The sequence below is a fragment of the Calidris pugnax genome, unplaced genomic scaffold (assembly GCF_001431845.1).
Source record: "Calidris pugnax isolate Ruff unplaced genomic scaffold, ASM143184v1 scaffold63, whole genome shotgun sequence".
In the NCBI taxonomy this organism is placed as follows: domain Eukaryota; kingdom Metazoa; phylum Chordata; class Aves; order Charadriiformes; family Scolopacidae; genus Calidris; species Calidris pugnax.
Genome location: NW_015090852.1, coordinates 1,799,937 through 1,816,573, shown reverse-complemented (window position 1 = coordinate 1,816,573; position 16,637 = coordinate 1,799,937). Strand labels below are relative to the sequence as shown.

General features: G+C 43.5%; 1 protein-coding gene across 1 annotated transcript in view; it reads left to right on the top strand.

The window, feature by feature from the left end:
• Positions 1-16,637, top strand: part of ACBD6 (acyl-CoA binding domain containing 6) — a 93,434-nt gene that overhangs the window by 18,415 nt on the left and 58,382 nt on the right. Inside the window, exon 3 of the mRNA XM_014943313.1 lies at positions 2,467-2,549. Coding sequence (XP_014798799.1) covers positions 2,467-2,549 — 83 coding nt within the window. The remainder of the gene's footprint in view (positions 1-2,466; positions 2,550-16,637) is intronic.

Below are 16,637 nucleotides of genomic sequence, written 5' to 3'. Positions count from 1 at the left end.
CCTCTTTCTGCTGTAGAAATGTCAAGAGATTTGAGAAGGAAAGTGTGTCTGCGTGTTACACATCTCATCAGCTAGTGTGAGCAACAAATAAAAACACTGGTTCCTGTTAGTGCAATAAGCTGTGACGTGGTTTGGAAGGAGCAACTGCTTTGTCCCACCTCTTTGATTACCCAGTTAGGTACGTCGTGCTCAGATATTGCTTGCGAGTCCCTGGCAGGCTGGGTAGTGCAGATATTGGAAACGGGCAGATGAGCTCATGGTATAGGCAAGTTGTCAAGGGCAGCTGGAAAGAAACCAGTTTATATCTGCGTTGAGGCAGAGTTAATGGTTTTTGGGAGGAAGCGTTCCTCGTAGCCTGGACAGATTCCCCTTGGGAAGGCTGGTGGTGATGAATGGTGGAGCCACAGCTCTGTCTTTCATGGCTTTGCAGAGCAGAGGCACACATTAAATGCTGAGAGGATAGCTGAGACTTTTCCTGTACATTTTTCATAAACTTGTTCTACATATTGAGGGCTGTGATGAAATAAGCTTGGTTCAACATTCATAAATTGAATATTGAGTTACCTATTTCTGTGTGAAAGAGATGAGATAAAAGCTAGTTGGACAAAGTAACCTGTATATGGATTAAAAGCCAGAAAAGTTTTTGCCTGAGCATTTTTGGGAAAGCCTTTATTGCTAAGTTTCCCGATGACCTTGTGCACTCAATCAACATGATTAATCTTTGGTAGAAATGCATCGGTTGTGCAGTGAAGGTGAACTTAATCCAAGAAACCTTTTTTACAATTTCTGCCTCTAGAAAGATGAAACTTATTTTCTCAAGTGTTGTTTTTGACTTTAAAAAAAAAAAAAGCAACAACCAAAAACTGTAGTGGGAAGAGGTGAAAGAATATAGATTAAAAAATTTTTGTAGTTTCTGAAACTGGTTGAATGATGACCGTCCCTCAGTATCAAAGAAGATAGACTAGTTGTGAGTATAGCTTCATTTTACAGAAATAACTCTTGCATGTACTAGCAGGTGATCTGAAATTAATTTTCTTTATAAGTGGTGTGGAAATAATTAATGGACAGTAAGGTTCTCTGATAAAAAAAATTTTTAAGAGGGGCATTGCACTGTAAAGACTCTGAAGCCCTTCCCCTTCAGGAAAGGAGAACTTCATGTCACCTTTTACTGTAAATAAAAGAAAGCCTGCTTGCCGTAGAATAGTGTCAAAACTAATTTCCTTTCCATTTTTTCTTATAAACACATTTGTCTGATACCTGCAAACCCAAATATTACAACTTTGGACTGGTACAGGAGAGCTGAAAGGTGGAACTGGTTGGCTCAAATTGTGCAGAATGTAAAAGCAAATGTATTATGGGAAAACAGTAAATTGATTTAAAACAAAAGCAGCCAAGGGAGCAGGAAGAAGAACAAATGTAAGCAGGTTTTATTGAAAAAAAAATAAAAAATCAACATCTTTCTAGGTAGAATTCTGATGAGGCAGCAATGCTTTTTGGTGTATTCAGCAATGTATTGCAGCTACTGCGAGACTGCAAGCGGTTGGGGCAGCTTTCCCTTTGCTTCTGATTTTATTCACCTTGGGTGTGATAATTTCTCATCACAGAAAACCACAGAACTGTCCACTGACAGCAGTGCGTTGCGATTAATGGGCTGGTTTTAGAAGGAATTACTGCTGCAAATTGCAAACCAGTTTGGACTGGTTACCTGAAGACCTAGATACCAAGATGCTTTAGAAGAGTTAGGGTTTCTGGTGCCCTGTACCCCCCTAACAGGGTCAGGCTTTCAGAGAGCAGGCACTTACCCTTTGCTAAAAGTCTGGCATCAGCGTAAAGTTAGCCAGTTGAAGATCCCAAGCTGGAGAATGTGGGGTTTTTTTGGTTTCTTTTTTTTTTTTTTTTTTTTTTTTTTTTTTTTTTTTGAAAAGGTAGGCCTGAGGCTCTGTATCGATCAATCATTATTCTAATTGTTCATTTCTATTATGGTGGGAAACATGCAGAATCCTAGAGTTCCTCGGAGTAAATCATTTGGAAAGGCTGCCCATTATAAAATTTAATTTTAAATCTATATTAAATAGATTTATAAAGGCAAGCTTTGCAATCTAGTAACATAACATTATGCTACCTCACAGAGGCTCAGCTTTTGGGTCTTAAGGGGCCATGGCTGGGGGTGATGTGGAGGCAACACTTGGGCTTGTTGTGAGCGGGATGGTGAGGACGGGTCACCCTAAAGGTAGGCTTGGCTTCTGGGCCACCTTCAGAGGAGCATTGATCCGGTTTGAGAGATCCACCCAGCTGGTCTGTATGGAGTAGTGTCATGGGGTACCATCTGCCATGAAGATGAAGCTTCCAGATGGCTGATCCCATCTCTTGGGCAGGGGAAGAGGTGGGAGATGGTGGAGGGGGGTGGTACAGGCTGGAATGGGATGGGAGCGAGGATAACTGGACCAATCTTCCTTTTTCTTTCAGGTGACAGAGAAGAGGGGAAAGGAAAGCAAAACTGCATTTGGAGGCCCTGTTGTCAGCTCATTATATCAAGAAGAAACAATCAGGTGATTATCTGTGCTGAACTTCAGTTAAAACAGTATTTTTCTAATGTCATTTTGTTAAGCTTCTTTTTTTTTTAATATTGCACAAGTGTGGTGGCAACTACAACAGGATAATAAATGACAGGAAAGAACTTTTCAGGTCCATAATCATTTAAATCAATAACTGCCTGTATCATTGCCAGGTAGTAACCTTTCCCTAGCGCAAAATGTGGGGGAAGGGCAAAGCTTCCCATTTTTCAGTTCTATGGCTAAAAAAAGGTAATAGGGGATATTTTTAATAGAAAGCTATTCAGACACTACCTTTCTCAAATAGTTATTTCTTTACCAATACGCTCATTAAGGATTGTTCAGAGAAGGTTTTAGTGTTGGACAATGTTTGCTTTCAGGGAGAGTTTGTACCTTATATCAAATTTAATTTTTTCTAGCTTCTGCAGCTCACATGGCAGAAATGCATTTACTGAACTAGAATGGCTGCTATTTAAAAACTGTCAAGGTGCAAGTAGTAAGTGACATTAGCTACTGAATAAGGACAGCTGGGTTTTCTTGTTTGGTTGGTTTTTACTGTTCCAGACTGCTAATCATGGGTGTAATGTTAATTCCAATACCTAAATGATTGTCTGGAGGATCTTTCAGAATGCAGCATCGTATTTTTAGTAGAGATGAACAAGTCAGGGAAGACTAAATTCTTGAACAGTGTTTGCTGTCATGTTGCAGTCACCCATTTATGTGTATGTGATCCCATTTGTTTTATTGAATGTCTTGCATCGTTTTAGTCCCAGGAAATTAAAAGATAAACACTGATTTCTTTGCACACAGCCTCCCAAGCTTGCTGGGAACTCTCCTGAAGTGTTAAAACTCCAACATAGCATTTCTCTGACTTGTTGTCACAAACTAATGAAAAATAAATCTTAAGCAGGTGGCTCCAAACCCTTTGCAAGGAACCCTGGTACAAATTGATATGGCTGCATTCTGAGTAAGCAAATACGGTGGCAGCTTTGTGCTCGGCATTAGTGAGGGCATCTCCCTTGGTGTTGCAATCTTCTTTATAGTGAGATGGAACAGTTGGCCAGGAGTAGCCTTCTCCACCTCTTGTAGAGAGCCAACACGTCTTTAACTTACGCCTGGACCTTGACCAGAGGTGGGTCGGGTATGACCTTGGTTTAACACATTGTTTGAGGAATAGCACTTCTGCTAGCCCCAGGCTCCTTTTCTTCCCTGCTCTGTCAATGTAGGTCTCAGCCAATGTCCTTCATGTCATAGTTCCACCTTGTGGTTTAAATCCTGTTCAAGCTGTTCTTTTAGGAGTGGAACAACTCAGTGCTGCCCAGTGTTGGGTGTGAAGTATGAGCTATGCTTAGTCCTTCAGTGCTTTCAGAGGCTTGGCTATCCCAAGTACTGCCTGTGCCCCTTCTTGGATATGAAATACAGCGCAATATACAAGAAAACAGTTTTCCCTGGTTGGCTTGACTAGTCTACATGTTCTTGTCATATTTTTGGTTTTTTACTGGCGTGAGAATGACTTGTGCAGGACTTGAAGCTCCGAATACAGCTCTGAATATGTTTTTTCCAAACATACCATGAGGAACACATGTGCTCTATGTTTAGTATAGCATAGCTATACTAGCTATAGGCAGCTGTAGCCTTTGACACACCTGGAATAGAGTGATTTTGATGAAAGTGAGTTAAATGAAGTTTCCTGACTCTGCTGGCAGAACGGAAACTCATGTGGTCCATTAGCACAGCTTGGCTCACAGGTGTCAGCATCTTCAGTTGCACGATAGAAGTGTCCTCATCATTGTTTCCCTCACATGCAGGTTGTACAGCTTGAGATCTCTCAGTTGCCCATGTATTATGGCTTTTGTCTACTGTTCATTCTCGTACTGCAACAGGGAATAAATGTGTGCAAGTAAAGGCACATCTCTAATGGTGATAATTATAATAGGAAAAGCCCTAAACAGCAAAATTGCACTGGTACAAAATCTGCAAGCAGGTGAGCCAAAGAAGGATGGCCCCAGACATTGAATTTGGCATCCAAGTTTATTTAAAGCACAGAGCACCTCAGAAGGGTGACTTCTCTGAGGCTGTGAGAGGTTACTTAAAAGACCGTAAGATTGGCATTCAGTAATACTTCAGTGCATTTCTAAATAGAATGTAGTCTTAAAAAAAAAATAAGGCATTTTCTGTAAAGGAAGAAAATGAAAATGATTAAGGGGAAAGAATACGTTTATGCTGGCTCAAGCTATTAAGTTAACACTTTGATAGTTATTGGGAAGTCCCATGCTGAAAGTTCAGTGTGTATGCATATACTACTTTGAAACCCAAGATCTGAGAAAAGAAACTTTGATGCAGACTATTTTGCTGACGCAGTTGTCTATGGTGGGCCTTACTGAAGCTTTACAACAAGCTTGCAAAAATTGATGTATAAATCAAGACACTATATTCTCTGTTTCCCAGGGCTGTTGATATGATCCCGTAACTAGAAAATATTTATCCTATTGAGGAAGTCCAGAATAAAATAAATAAATAAAAATCTTTTTGTGTGTGTACTAAAAACTAAAACTTGAGTCCTCATCAGCCCTGGGTTCTGACAGACTGCTGAAAGCAATTTCTCAGCAGGCATTGCTCTGCCAAACACAGCCTACTGTATGCCCTTTAGGATTCCGCTGATGCAAAGGCAGGAGAAGGCTGTCTAATTTATCTGGAGACCAGCACCTTCACGACCTCACTGTGCACCAGGAGACAGACAAGAATGCAAGTGCAGAGTTTTGAAGGTTTGCCTAAGCAGGTTCACTTATTTTATTCTTACGAGAAGGTTTTGAGCAGTTTAACAAATTATTAACCTCCTCCAAGCTGCTGCTGTGTAATAGGAAGATGAGAGGTCTTGTTTTAAACAGTGTAAACCACTAGCTTACCATCAGCAGTAAATTACCAAGAGAAGCAGCAATGTCATTGTTTTCAAACTGAGTGTCTAAAATTATGTGTAAATAATGCTTATAGTCCTTTTATGGAATGAAATGCTTGGGGTTTAATGTGCAAATCTGTAAATGTTGGACAAGTGGAGTAACTATACCCTACCCTAAAGTCAGGTGGATCAGAAGTAGGAGGAACTGGGATGGTGCCAGGGCTGATTTTGCCTTATCACTAATTATCTCAAATGTTTCTGCTTTGAGAACAAGATAGAAAAATGGTCAGTCTGGCTCGCAGAAGTACATTGCACTGATTCCAAATAAATTCAAGAGCATCCATAGAAACAGGTTATACCGATCTAATTAAATCAATTTAGAAAGAGATCCGGTTAAATCAGTGCAATTTGTGTGTTCATAGATCAATCCTCAAACCAGGATAAGGTCTCTTGAGCTAATGAGGCATAGCAGTTATTTACTTTGGGGTGCTGGGCACTGGTCATCAATTAGGAGTCATTAATAAACCCTGGCAATAAAGAGCTCAAGTACCCCCAGTGACTAATGGGGAGCAGTTGCAGAATGTATTAGCATAGTGCTCTGCCTCTGTGTTTCTCTGCAAATCACTTATCTCACTGTGGGCATTACAGAAAAATAATGCGTGCTGGTGACTGATGATGGGACTTGGAGGTTCCTCTAGAAGGAAGGATTTAGAAATTATCTGTGATTTCAGGCTGGGGATAGCGGTGGTGGTTTTTTTTACTGCTGGATAAAGCTATATGTCTGTTTTCTGATCTTATTACCAGAACAAAAGCAGTAGTAGTTGAGCTCTTTCATGATCAAATAGCTATAATTACAGTTTCACAAACCTGGGAAATGAGCAGCGAGACGAGGTTGACTGATGTGTCACCAATATAAATCTAATCTGAGACACAAGCCGAGGGAGATGCCAAAAATACCGTAGCATTGGAAATTCAACTTTAAAGCGGGGATGAGGGGGCAGGCAGTTTACAAGTGTTTCCAGGAAACGAAAGCATTGGCTTGGCAGATGGAGAAGGCAAAATAATGTTGCCAAACATCCGTGTCCCTTTCCCCTTCCACTGGAGGATCCCTCCTGCACTCTTACCATGGGTTGCTTCCATGGGGCCTTGGTGTGGAAATTCAACTTTAAAGCGGGGATGAGGGGGCAGGCAGTTTACAAGTGTTTCCAGGAAACGAAAGCATTGGCTTGGCAGATGGAGAAGGCAAAATAATGTTGCCAAACATCCGTGTCCCTTTCCCCTTCCACTGGAGGATCCCTCTTGTACTCTTCCATGGGCTGCTTCCATGGGGCCTTGGCATGCCAGGATGGCACGGAGGGCTCCCTGAGCTAAGCTTTACACTTCTGCCATCCCAAGGGATGCTGAAGAAGCCCTTCTCTCATAGAAACTTCCACTCTTTTCCATAATGCTTGGGGGTGACCCCGGTTGCGAGCGGGGTTTCCTTTCGCATCGGGGTGCGGAGCGGGCACCCCTGGTATTTGGGAGCCCGCCTGATGCTGTGTAATCTATCAGAATTGTATTAATCCCACTAACGCAGCCGCCATCTGGCCCCGCTGCCGGGCCGGCTCGCGCGAGCCCCCGTGATGGATGGCCTCGGGAATTGATTAGTTGTTGTGTGAGACAAATGAACTGTTTTGGCAGAAAATACCAGAGGTCGCTGCGTGTGGTCAGGCACAAAGGCTGCTGAATTTTAAAGAGCTGCTTCCAGCATCCATTGCAAGGATGCCGTTTTGGAGCAGCCACAGCTTTTTCTATTTTTTTTTTTTTTTGAGACGATCCCGGCGCTCCAGAGCATGTTTTTTTTTTTTTTTTTTTTTTTTGAGACGAGCCTGTCTCTCCAGAGCACGATTTGGGTTTTGTGTTCTCCCTCCAGCCCTGCTTTCCACAGCACCAGGGCTGGAAAAGGAAGGCAAAGCTGCAAAGACTGGGAGGCCAGCATCCTTGCCGTGTTGGGAATTAGGGGTATTGTGCTGGGATGGGGTGGCTGTGCCACAGATGTCTGTCATCGGCACAAACGCCGGGCTGTGCGCTCCCTGCGGAAGAGCTTTCCCGGTTGTGCGGAGCCCAAGCAGCCTGTGGCGTGTCTCAAACAAAACACCCGTGGGTCCAGGCAGCTGGGGTTTGGGGGCTTTATTTATTTATTTATTTATTTTTAAGTCAGTGTTATTTAGAAATGGATGCTCTTCTGGTGATATTTAGCAGGCAAGTCCCTGACTTCAAGATGATTGCCAAGAAGGGTGCCTATAGAAGAGCTGGGGAGGGACTCTTTGCCAGGAAGGGTAATGATAGGACAAGGGGAAATGGTTTTAAATTGGAAGAAAAAAGATTCAGATTAGATATCAGAAAGAATTTATTTTTTTTTTTTCCTGTGAGGGTGGTGAGACACTGGAACAGGTTGCCCAGGGAAGTTGTGGCTGCCCCATCCCTGGAGGGGTTCAAGGCCAGGCTGGATGTGGCCTTGAGCAACCTGGTCTGGTGGGAGGTGTCCCTGCCCATGGCAGGGGGGTTGGAACTAGATGATCTTTGAGGTCCCTTCCAACCCAAACCATTCTATGATTCTAAGTTTATTGCTTCCCCCACCCCCCTTTTTTATTGTCCCCGGAGTGGTGACCCTTGGGGCTTGGCTTTGTTGGGCAGAAGGGGCGGCTCGTCTCGGGCTTGCCTTCCCTTTTGGGAGAGCTCATCTCTCGGGTGGCAGCTCCTATTTGGGGTTTTTCATGGCTGCCTCCTCTCCGGCGCGGCCGCTAATCTACCGGAGTGCGTGGGGCGGGTGGGGAATTGGAATGACACATGTCTCGCTATGTCCCGGCTGCTCTCCGAGGACGGCACGGCACTGTGCCGGCAAGTGGGCAACACTTCCCCCGGGACGGCCTGCCGGCTCAAAATAAACTTGAGTTATGGATTTATTCAGCTTGTAAAACCTCAGCTGGCATAAATAATTGAGAAAGCAAAGGTTTGTCTGTGGTGCATACCTCGGGGACCCACTCCTGCCTTCCCCCCCTCCCACCACCCTTTCTTATGAAAATGATCCCAGTTGCACTGATAGATAATAACAACACCAAGCAATTAAAAGCTATGGGTGGCTGGAGAGAGGAGAAAAGGTTCAGTTAATGAGCTTTTCCTCTTCCTGTGCCCAGGAGAGCCTCAGAAGTGACGAGGCGATTAAAGCGAAGAGATAATTATAGATTATGTGAAAATGGGTCCCTTGGGGTCCGAGGGCCCTGACATAAACAGTAAGTGTTGCGAGTGTCTCTTGGCTCCCCGCGCGCCGCCTGCTCCGCTCCGCCAGCGCCGTGCCAAGCTGGATGGGCCAAGCCACCTGTTAGTGGCCTCTGGGACCACTCTGCAGCAGGTCCGCTGGGAGGTGGCTTGGACCAGCCCCAGGAAAAGAGGAGAGGACACCCCCAGTAGCACCTGATCGCAGCCCTCTGCCCAGAGCTCTGTGCTGGAGGTAACCTGTGAGAGGGGAGGAAGGGGATGCGGCAAACCTAGAGGATGCTCTCTGCTCAAGAGTAGAATATCTGAATTTCGAGTCTCTTCTGTGCCCTTTTTCATGGCAATCTCGGTGGCTGTTTAGGAAGCAAATAGGTTTGTGCTGGAGGTAACCTGTGAGAGGGGAGGAAGAGGATGCGGCAAACCTGGAGGATGCTCTCTGCACAAGAGTAGAATATCTGAATTTCAAGTCTCTTCTGTACCCTTTTTCATGGCAGTCTTGGTGGCTTGTTTAGGAAGCAAATAGGTTTTTAGCACTCCAGGTAAGAAGTTGAAGCTGATTAACCAGTGGCAGATCTTTTCCATGAGCTGTTTAAAAACTCTTGACTCAAAATATCTGTTTTGGACAGCTTATGAAGCCTGCCAACCCTGGGAAGAGATGGCTTGGTTTAAGTCCTTCCATGTCCTTTTATTCAAGGATGGAAAAAGCTGCCCGTGTGTTACCCACAGGCAACAGATATGCTTCAGCTCGACATTAAATCAGAGTTAGCATCTCTTACTGGGGTTGGGGGAGAGCAGAAGCAAATAGCTTTGGGAGTTGAACATGTGTCAGCAAGGGAGAAGAGAAAGCCTTCCAGCCATCCTCAAGAAATAAACACATTCACTGCTTTTACTAACAGTCAAGTGGTCGCTGATTTGAAGACCTTTTTTTGGCTCAACAAAAAGTGGCAGTGCTTGTATATCAGACCTGGAAACAACTTGCATCTCAGTCTTCCTTTTACCTACAAGTTTTAAATAATTGTGCACATCTTTAGGTTGAGCTTCATGGTCTTTCCCATCTGAAGGTGTCTTGAATGATGTATTTTTACTCAAATTGAGATTTTTCTGAATATGCTGATAGAAATCCTATGGGTTGTCCCGTCCCCCCCCAATTATCCGAGCAATGTCTTTGCAGTGTCATTTACTGTTTTATTTCTGACTTACCTCTGTCTATGTGTTTTTAGACTATTTCTACCAGTTTCTGGGTCTTGTTGCTGACTCTTACCAGTTTCATGTGGAGTGGAAAGTCCTGCTAGGAGCTGTTCTGATGAAAACACTGCATCCTTTTTGTTTTCCTTTAGCTACTACAGTAGAGGGATGATTCAGTGTGTACACAAACATGCATGTACAATAAATGGAGGGGGAAAAACAACCCTGATTGCAAGGTTTTCAAGCTATATTTCTTACTTGCCCTGTGTGGTTATGAATGCAAAGTCAGCAAATAGCAGTAACTTGTCTTTATTCTATTCCCCATTCAAGTGTAGCTTTTTCTCCAGTATTGGTCCCTCCAAAAATCTGGTTTTAACTCCTCTGAGCTTTTTTTTTTTTCCCCTCCATTTCCCTTCCTGGTTTTGGCATGTGGCTAGATCAAATTTTTTTGAAAGTCTGAAGTGCAGCTTCGCATGAGGTTGCAGGTAAAATGTCTGTCTTAGGACTATACGGACTTCGCTCAAATCTATTCAGGAAAGGGCTCATTTTTCTTTGGCAATATTTATAGAAAAGTTGTAGATAATATATGCTAATTTTCTTTTTAAAGGAGGCATCAGGGGCAGAGGAATGGTTTAAACCTTGACAAATAAATGCAAGCAGAAAGACAAAATTTCCCAAAACCTCAGCTTCATGTGGGGAAATTGCTATTCTGGATTAATTCCATTGTGGAGCCCTCTGAAAGAAAAGTGTTTTTTTGGAAGGGTGGCATATAGAGCATTTGCAGAGCTGGTTATTCCAGAAAAGCTAAATCATATCCAAAGAGCTGTGTCAGGTCATTTCCCCCTTACAGACAATAATATCCTTGGGAAAAGACTGTAGAAGTCTTGTCTGGAGGCTGTGGTAGGAAGATTGGCTGGTTTTGCTGTGTCAGTACTAAATGTTCTCTCTCTCTGCTGGTGTGGACCCTGCAGCACAGTCCCCACGGAGCATGGTCACTTCATTGCAGCCATGTGCCTTCTGCTCTGCTGGTACCTCTGGTGGTGCCATGCGAGGTGTGGGCACGGCTGAGCTGCCCTGGAGCTCTCTGCAGCACGCAGAGATGCTGGCACCGGGGCTGACTGGGTGGCATTGCTGCCAGGGACAGAGGGCACAGCCTGAGCTTGTGGTTGTGGCATGGAAGACCATCCAGGAGTAACTGAGGATGGTTGTGGACTTCTCTGGCAAGAGACCTTATTGCTCTGCACAAGTACCTGAAAGGAAGCTGTAGAGAGACGGGGGTCGGTCTCTTCTTCCAAGCTACAGACAATAGGACAAGGGGTAATGGCTTCAAGTTGCACCAGGGGAAGTTCAGGTTGGATATTAGGAAACATTTCTTTACTGAAAGGGTTGTCAGGCATTGGAATGGACTGCCCAGGGAGGGGGTGGAGTCACCATCCCTGGAGGTATTTAAGAAACGTGTAGACATGGCTCTTCAGGGCATGCTCTAGTGCCCAAGATTATTGGTTTGTGGTGGGATGTTGTGTGGGGGGGAGATGGTTTTTGGTTTGGTTGTTGTTGTTGTGTGTTTAGGGGGGGGGTGGTGGTGTGTGGCTTTTTTGTGGGTTTTTTTTTGTTTGGTTGGTTTTTTTTGTGGTAGGACTTGATGATCTCTGATCCCTTCCAACCACTACAATTCTGTGATTCTGTGAGAGACTGGACTCCGCTTTGGCGTTGCAGAAGAGTGGTCCATAATAAACAAAGTGTGTGTGGCTGTGCAATGGGGAAAAAAACCAGCTGGAATCAAGTTACTCTACAGTGTTGTCTAAAAAGCAGCTTCACCCAATAGGCGGCTTTCAGCAGCCAAGGATGTGTTTGAGAGGTTGGACTAACAGGGTAGGACTAGACGGACTTCCCAGCATATCAAATCAGCCCTTGTTAGTGGGGGCAGGCACGTCTCATAACCTCCATCATGAATCTGTCAAGCTCTATCTTGAGCAATATAAGCTTTTGCCTTTTCTAATCCTGCCATGAGATTCTTTTTTTGCCGGATTTCAAAGTAATTGCATCTAAAGCATGCAGTGATCTATTTCCCAGGAGCTCGTGTAGTGTACGGATGAGACCTCCAGTGAATGAGTTCATGAGAGACTGGTTAAGAAACTGGAAGACTTCTGTAGTGTCCATAGGCCTACATATAAAGTGTGAAATCTTGTGCAGCCTCCAGCTCTTTGCTAGAAGGGTGCAAGTCAGCTACGAGGGAGGATCCAAAGAATAGGGGTGATGCGCAGGAGAATGGTGCTACTAAAGGAGCAATGCCAGAGAGAGGTCAGAGGAAGTGAATTCTCTGAAGAAAACAGCTCTTTACTGCAGGAGCTATATATCAGCATTTTTTTTCCACCTTCTACTGACACTGAGGAAGAAGAAAGATGTTTGAAGTCTGAAGAATAGAGTGTAACTTAGTGTGCCAGGTGTGTAATAATGAGACTGAAAGTCAAAGTTGTGCGTGGAGCTCTGTGCCATGGTGCTCTGCAGGGCACATGGTCTGGGTGACATTGGTACTTTCATTTTTGGGGACTACAGGTTGAAGAGCATCATTTTTTTTCTTTGTAGCCCATTACTCAGAAATGAAAATAACTTTTAAATTGTACTTTTCCTTGCTCTGATGCTCTTCAGACTGTGAGGTTCAAGAGCAGTGCAGATGAAGAGGAGGAGCACTGTTGCCTTTTCTCACTGGGGATCAGTTCTGAAACTGCCCCATTGCGTTGCAGTTTGTTCTCTCCTGCCCCAAAAACCCACAGCAGTGACACAGAACAACCTCCTTACTGGGTCTGCCCTGCTCCACCAACCTCCCGTTTTTATGAAGAATTTCCTTTGAGGCTGTCAGGTCTGGGTTCTGCTGAAGATCCCAGACTGTCTTAAGGTGATTAAAAACTGGAGATGTCACGAGAGGTAACTACTTTGTCTTTAACTCTTGTGAAGCTGCTGAGTGAGTCCCTTAGCAACGCTGAGGGGTTCATTTGAACTGTAGTTTTCATCTGGAAACTAGAAAGCGAGGGTAGTATGTGGGTGTTTGGTTTACTTCTAGAAATCCAATGACATCTTTCCTTTGCTCCTTGGTAGCAACACAGTTGTATCAGTGTATCTATACCTAAAGGTACTATTGTAAAGGTGCCTCCTGTCTTAAGGTGATTAAAAACTGGAGATGTCATGAGAGGTAACTACTTTGTCCTTAACTCTTGTGAAGCTGCCGAGTGAGTCCCTTAGCAATGCTGAGGGGTTCATTTGAACCGTAGTTTTCATCTGGAAACTAGAAAGCGAGGGTAGTATGTGGGTGTTTGGTTTACTTCTAGAAATCCAATGACATCTTTCCTTTGCTCCTTGGTAGCAACACAGTTGTATCAGTGTATCTATACCTAAAGGTACTATTGTAAAGGTGCCTCCTGTAGTATGGCATAACCCCTTCTCATAGGAGAATTGGCTGTGTTAGATTGCTGTAGTATGGCATAACCCCTTCTCATAGGAAAACTGGCTCTGTTAGAATAAGTAACTTCCCCCTGGCATGCCAGTATGGGTGGTAGGAGAGTTGTACTTCCTCAGCAGTACTGGTGTCAGTAACTTCCCATAATTAGGTATGTGAGTGCACATTTATACAGCAAGATAAAAACGCCTTGGCTCTGCTCTGTCCCTTTGCTAGAGATTCCTAACATTAGCTTCTTCAATTGTAGCTCCAGTCGCTCGTACAAAGCTCTTTTGTAATTTCTTAAGAATCTGTGAAAGGTTTCAACTTCGTCAGAGATTCTTTTTGGTTGGCTGGTAAGAACAGAAGTTTTACTGTCTGAAGCCAGCGTATTTATTGCTTTTAGCTCCAGAAGAAGCTATAGGTGTAACTCAAGCACCTGTGATGCCTCAGCTTGATCCTTTCTGCCTGCAGGTAGGCATACGCAAGCACACACTGGCATCCTGGCACAGACACAAACTGATCCCTCTGCACGCTCCCACCTGCTGCTCTGAGCAGAGACAGTCATCAAGCTTTGTCTTAACACTGCCAACAAAAAAAAAGGAGTGCAATTAGGTCACTTGCAGGCTGGTAAATAAAAATAAAATAAATAGAAGTGAAGCGCTGTGGTCAGATGCCAAGATAAACACCAAACATTTCATGAATCCCTGGACAATACTTCCCACAGAGTACTCAATAATAGAAGGCACCTGTTCTGAAGTTACCAAAAGAAAGTTCTTCCCCACTGTTCACACACAAAATACTAAGTTGTGGAGCTTGTCCTTTGGAGAGGCTGAGAGTATGAATGGGCTAAAGAGCAGAATAGCGTGGAAAAAGGAATGGGAAAAGGCTGATAAATATGCTCATCTGGATGCAGCCTCTAGCTACAGAAATCCTTAAGCCACTGAGATTTCTGAAGCTGGGAGGATCTAACCAGGGACAGATTACTTTGCATATGTCCTGCTTTTTTCTCCAAGTCACCGTTAGTGGCCACTGTTTGAGATGGATGGCATCAGAAGTGTCTTTGGTTTCACCCAGAGTGACTGTAATAAGTTTGTACGGCAGGGAGAAGAGTAGCTTTAGCCTTTTGTCTTCTGTGGGATTGCAGTGATTTATACAGGGACTTCAGTGTGGTTATTGCTGGCCAACTTTGTAAATTTCTTGTGCCAGTTCACAGGAGTAAGCTTCCTTTTGTCCTGGCATAATATTGTTAAAATCTTTGTTTTTTAAGAAGAAGGATCTTCTGTCTGTTACCTTAGAAAAAAAACTGTATTATTCTACATGTGCAATAGTAGGTGTCTGTTTCAGTCCAGTGATACTACTGAAATGTCTGTAGTAAAGCTGGAGCATATGATGTGCCTGTGGCCTTTATGTTGTGCAGTAACACGATGCTTCTTTTGCTTTTGTTTCCTGAATAGGGAAGAGGACAAGAACATTTTTGATTACTGCAGAGAAAACAACATTGACTATGTAACCAAAGCCATTCGATCAAAAAAAGTGGATGTGAATGTTACAGATGAGGAGGTATGGAGAAAAAAACCATCAGTCTTTTAACTGTTCTGTGTATTAATTCAGTGCTGCTTCTTTTCAAAATTTCCTGGTTAGGATTGTTATAACAAGGTACTAAACAGTTGAGAAAACACTTGGTCATCAAGACAGGGGTAATCTATTTGAAAATAGCTTTCCACTGGATTTCTAGTAGCGTGGATGTACTAATTGTGATGCTGTAACAGAGAAAACAGATTTCTGATATGCTATTTTAAGCAATGCTAGCAGCCACTTACAGAATAAGATCTGAATACCTACCTTTCCCCCACCTTGTACATTAAACGTGGTCAAATTGAAGTAGGAAGTGAGGGAAATGGCTTTTTTTACCAATGAACTCTGTGAATGGGTGAAGTAGGATTTCTGTCATGCCATCAACTTTTCCTCATGCCAAAGTGGAGGGCAAATGAGCGACATGGGCTTTCCAGCTTCACAAAAACAGTGACATTGCTCATCAAACTCAAAACACTCCCCATGGGGAGATAATACAGGCATTACCAGAAACATCAAGAAAAAGATAAGCATCTAAAATTGTGAATTGGCTTGATCCTTTTCTTGGTAAAAGTAAAGCCCTGGTGTGAACGGGTTCCTGTTCATCCTTCAGGAAATGCAGTGATACCAGCTTTATCACCTTGGTTTCAATGCTTGAATACTGCCACCTAGCCCTGCTCGTCGTCCATCATGTGTTACAGCTACTCCTGCCTGCTGCTTTCCAGCACATTGTGTTTTGGTGAACAGATGAAGTGCTTACACATTCATAGACTGAGACGCCACAAATTCAGTTGGGTTCTCCTGTAGCTCTAAGCAGATTTCTGCCCTCTGAGCCATGACAGCCCCGGCTGGGGCTCTGAATGCTGATGGCACAGCCTTTTATTATTAATCAGGAATTCATGTGAATTAATTTTCGGAGGAGAGGAGGGGAGGGTGTTCACGATCAGGGTTGGAATTTCACATCATAAATTCAATGAACTGAAACTGTCATGTGCCACGCTGTCGCTGCAACAGCGCCATTACCGAGCTCCATCCCTCCTCCTGCTGATCACAGGTTGCAGAAGTAAATGTCCAGGGTGGTCCCACACAACATGACTGGAGTCCTTTCATTAATAAAAGGATTTGGGATCCATTAATAAAAGCATGTTTTGGGGATCACACGCTTGCAATAAGTGTATAATAACATCATGTTAGCATTGCTTTAATTCCACTGGCAAAATGCTCTTTTGTAGTTTGCAGGTTCAGAAGCTCGTACCTTCCTTTGTGTTCAAGCAACAAGTGTGCTTGTTCAGCCAAATCTTGTTTTTTTTTTAAAAAAAAATCAAAATATTTGATGAAAGAGGGCTGAAATATTTTTGTGCTCTAACAACATAAATGTTTAGAGACAGATCTGAACACTGCCAGGTGACATCCTCTTTGGGAATTATCTGTGAGTCTCTGATGTAAGAGGAGACCTATTTCTGAACTAATGGGTATTAGCACATGACTGTTGCAGAGTATGGAATTGCTTCAGCACAGATAGGAGCTGAAAACCCTGCCTACTTGTGAAGGGCTCATGGGTAGATTCCCACTGGTGCAAAATTCCCTCATAGACGAAATTCTCACAGCCTCAGTGATTTTTGGCTTACCTCAGCAAATGTTCAAACAGGGAAGTCAGAAACTTTTTTCCTTTTTTTTTTTTTCGTTAAGTGCTGGTCTCTAACTGGTTAAAAAAAAAAAAAAAAAAAAAAAAAAAAAACTT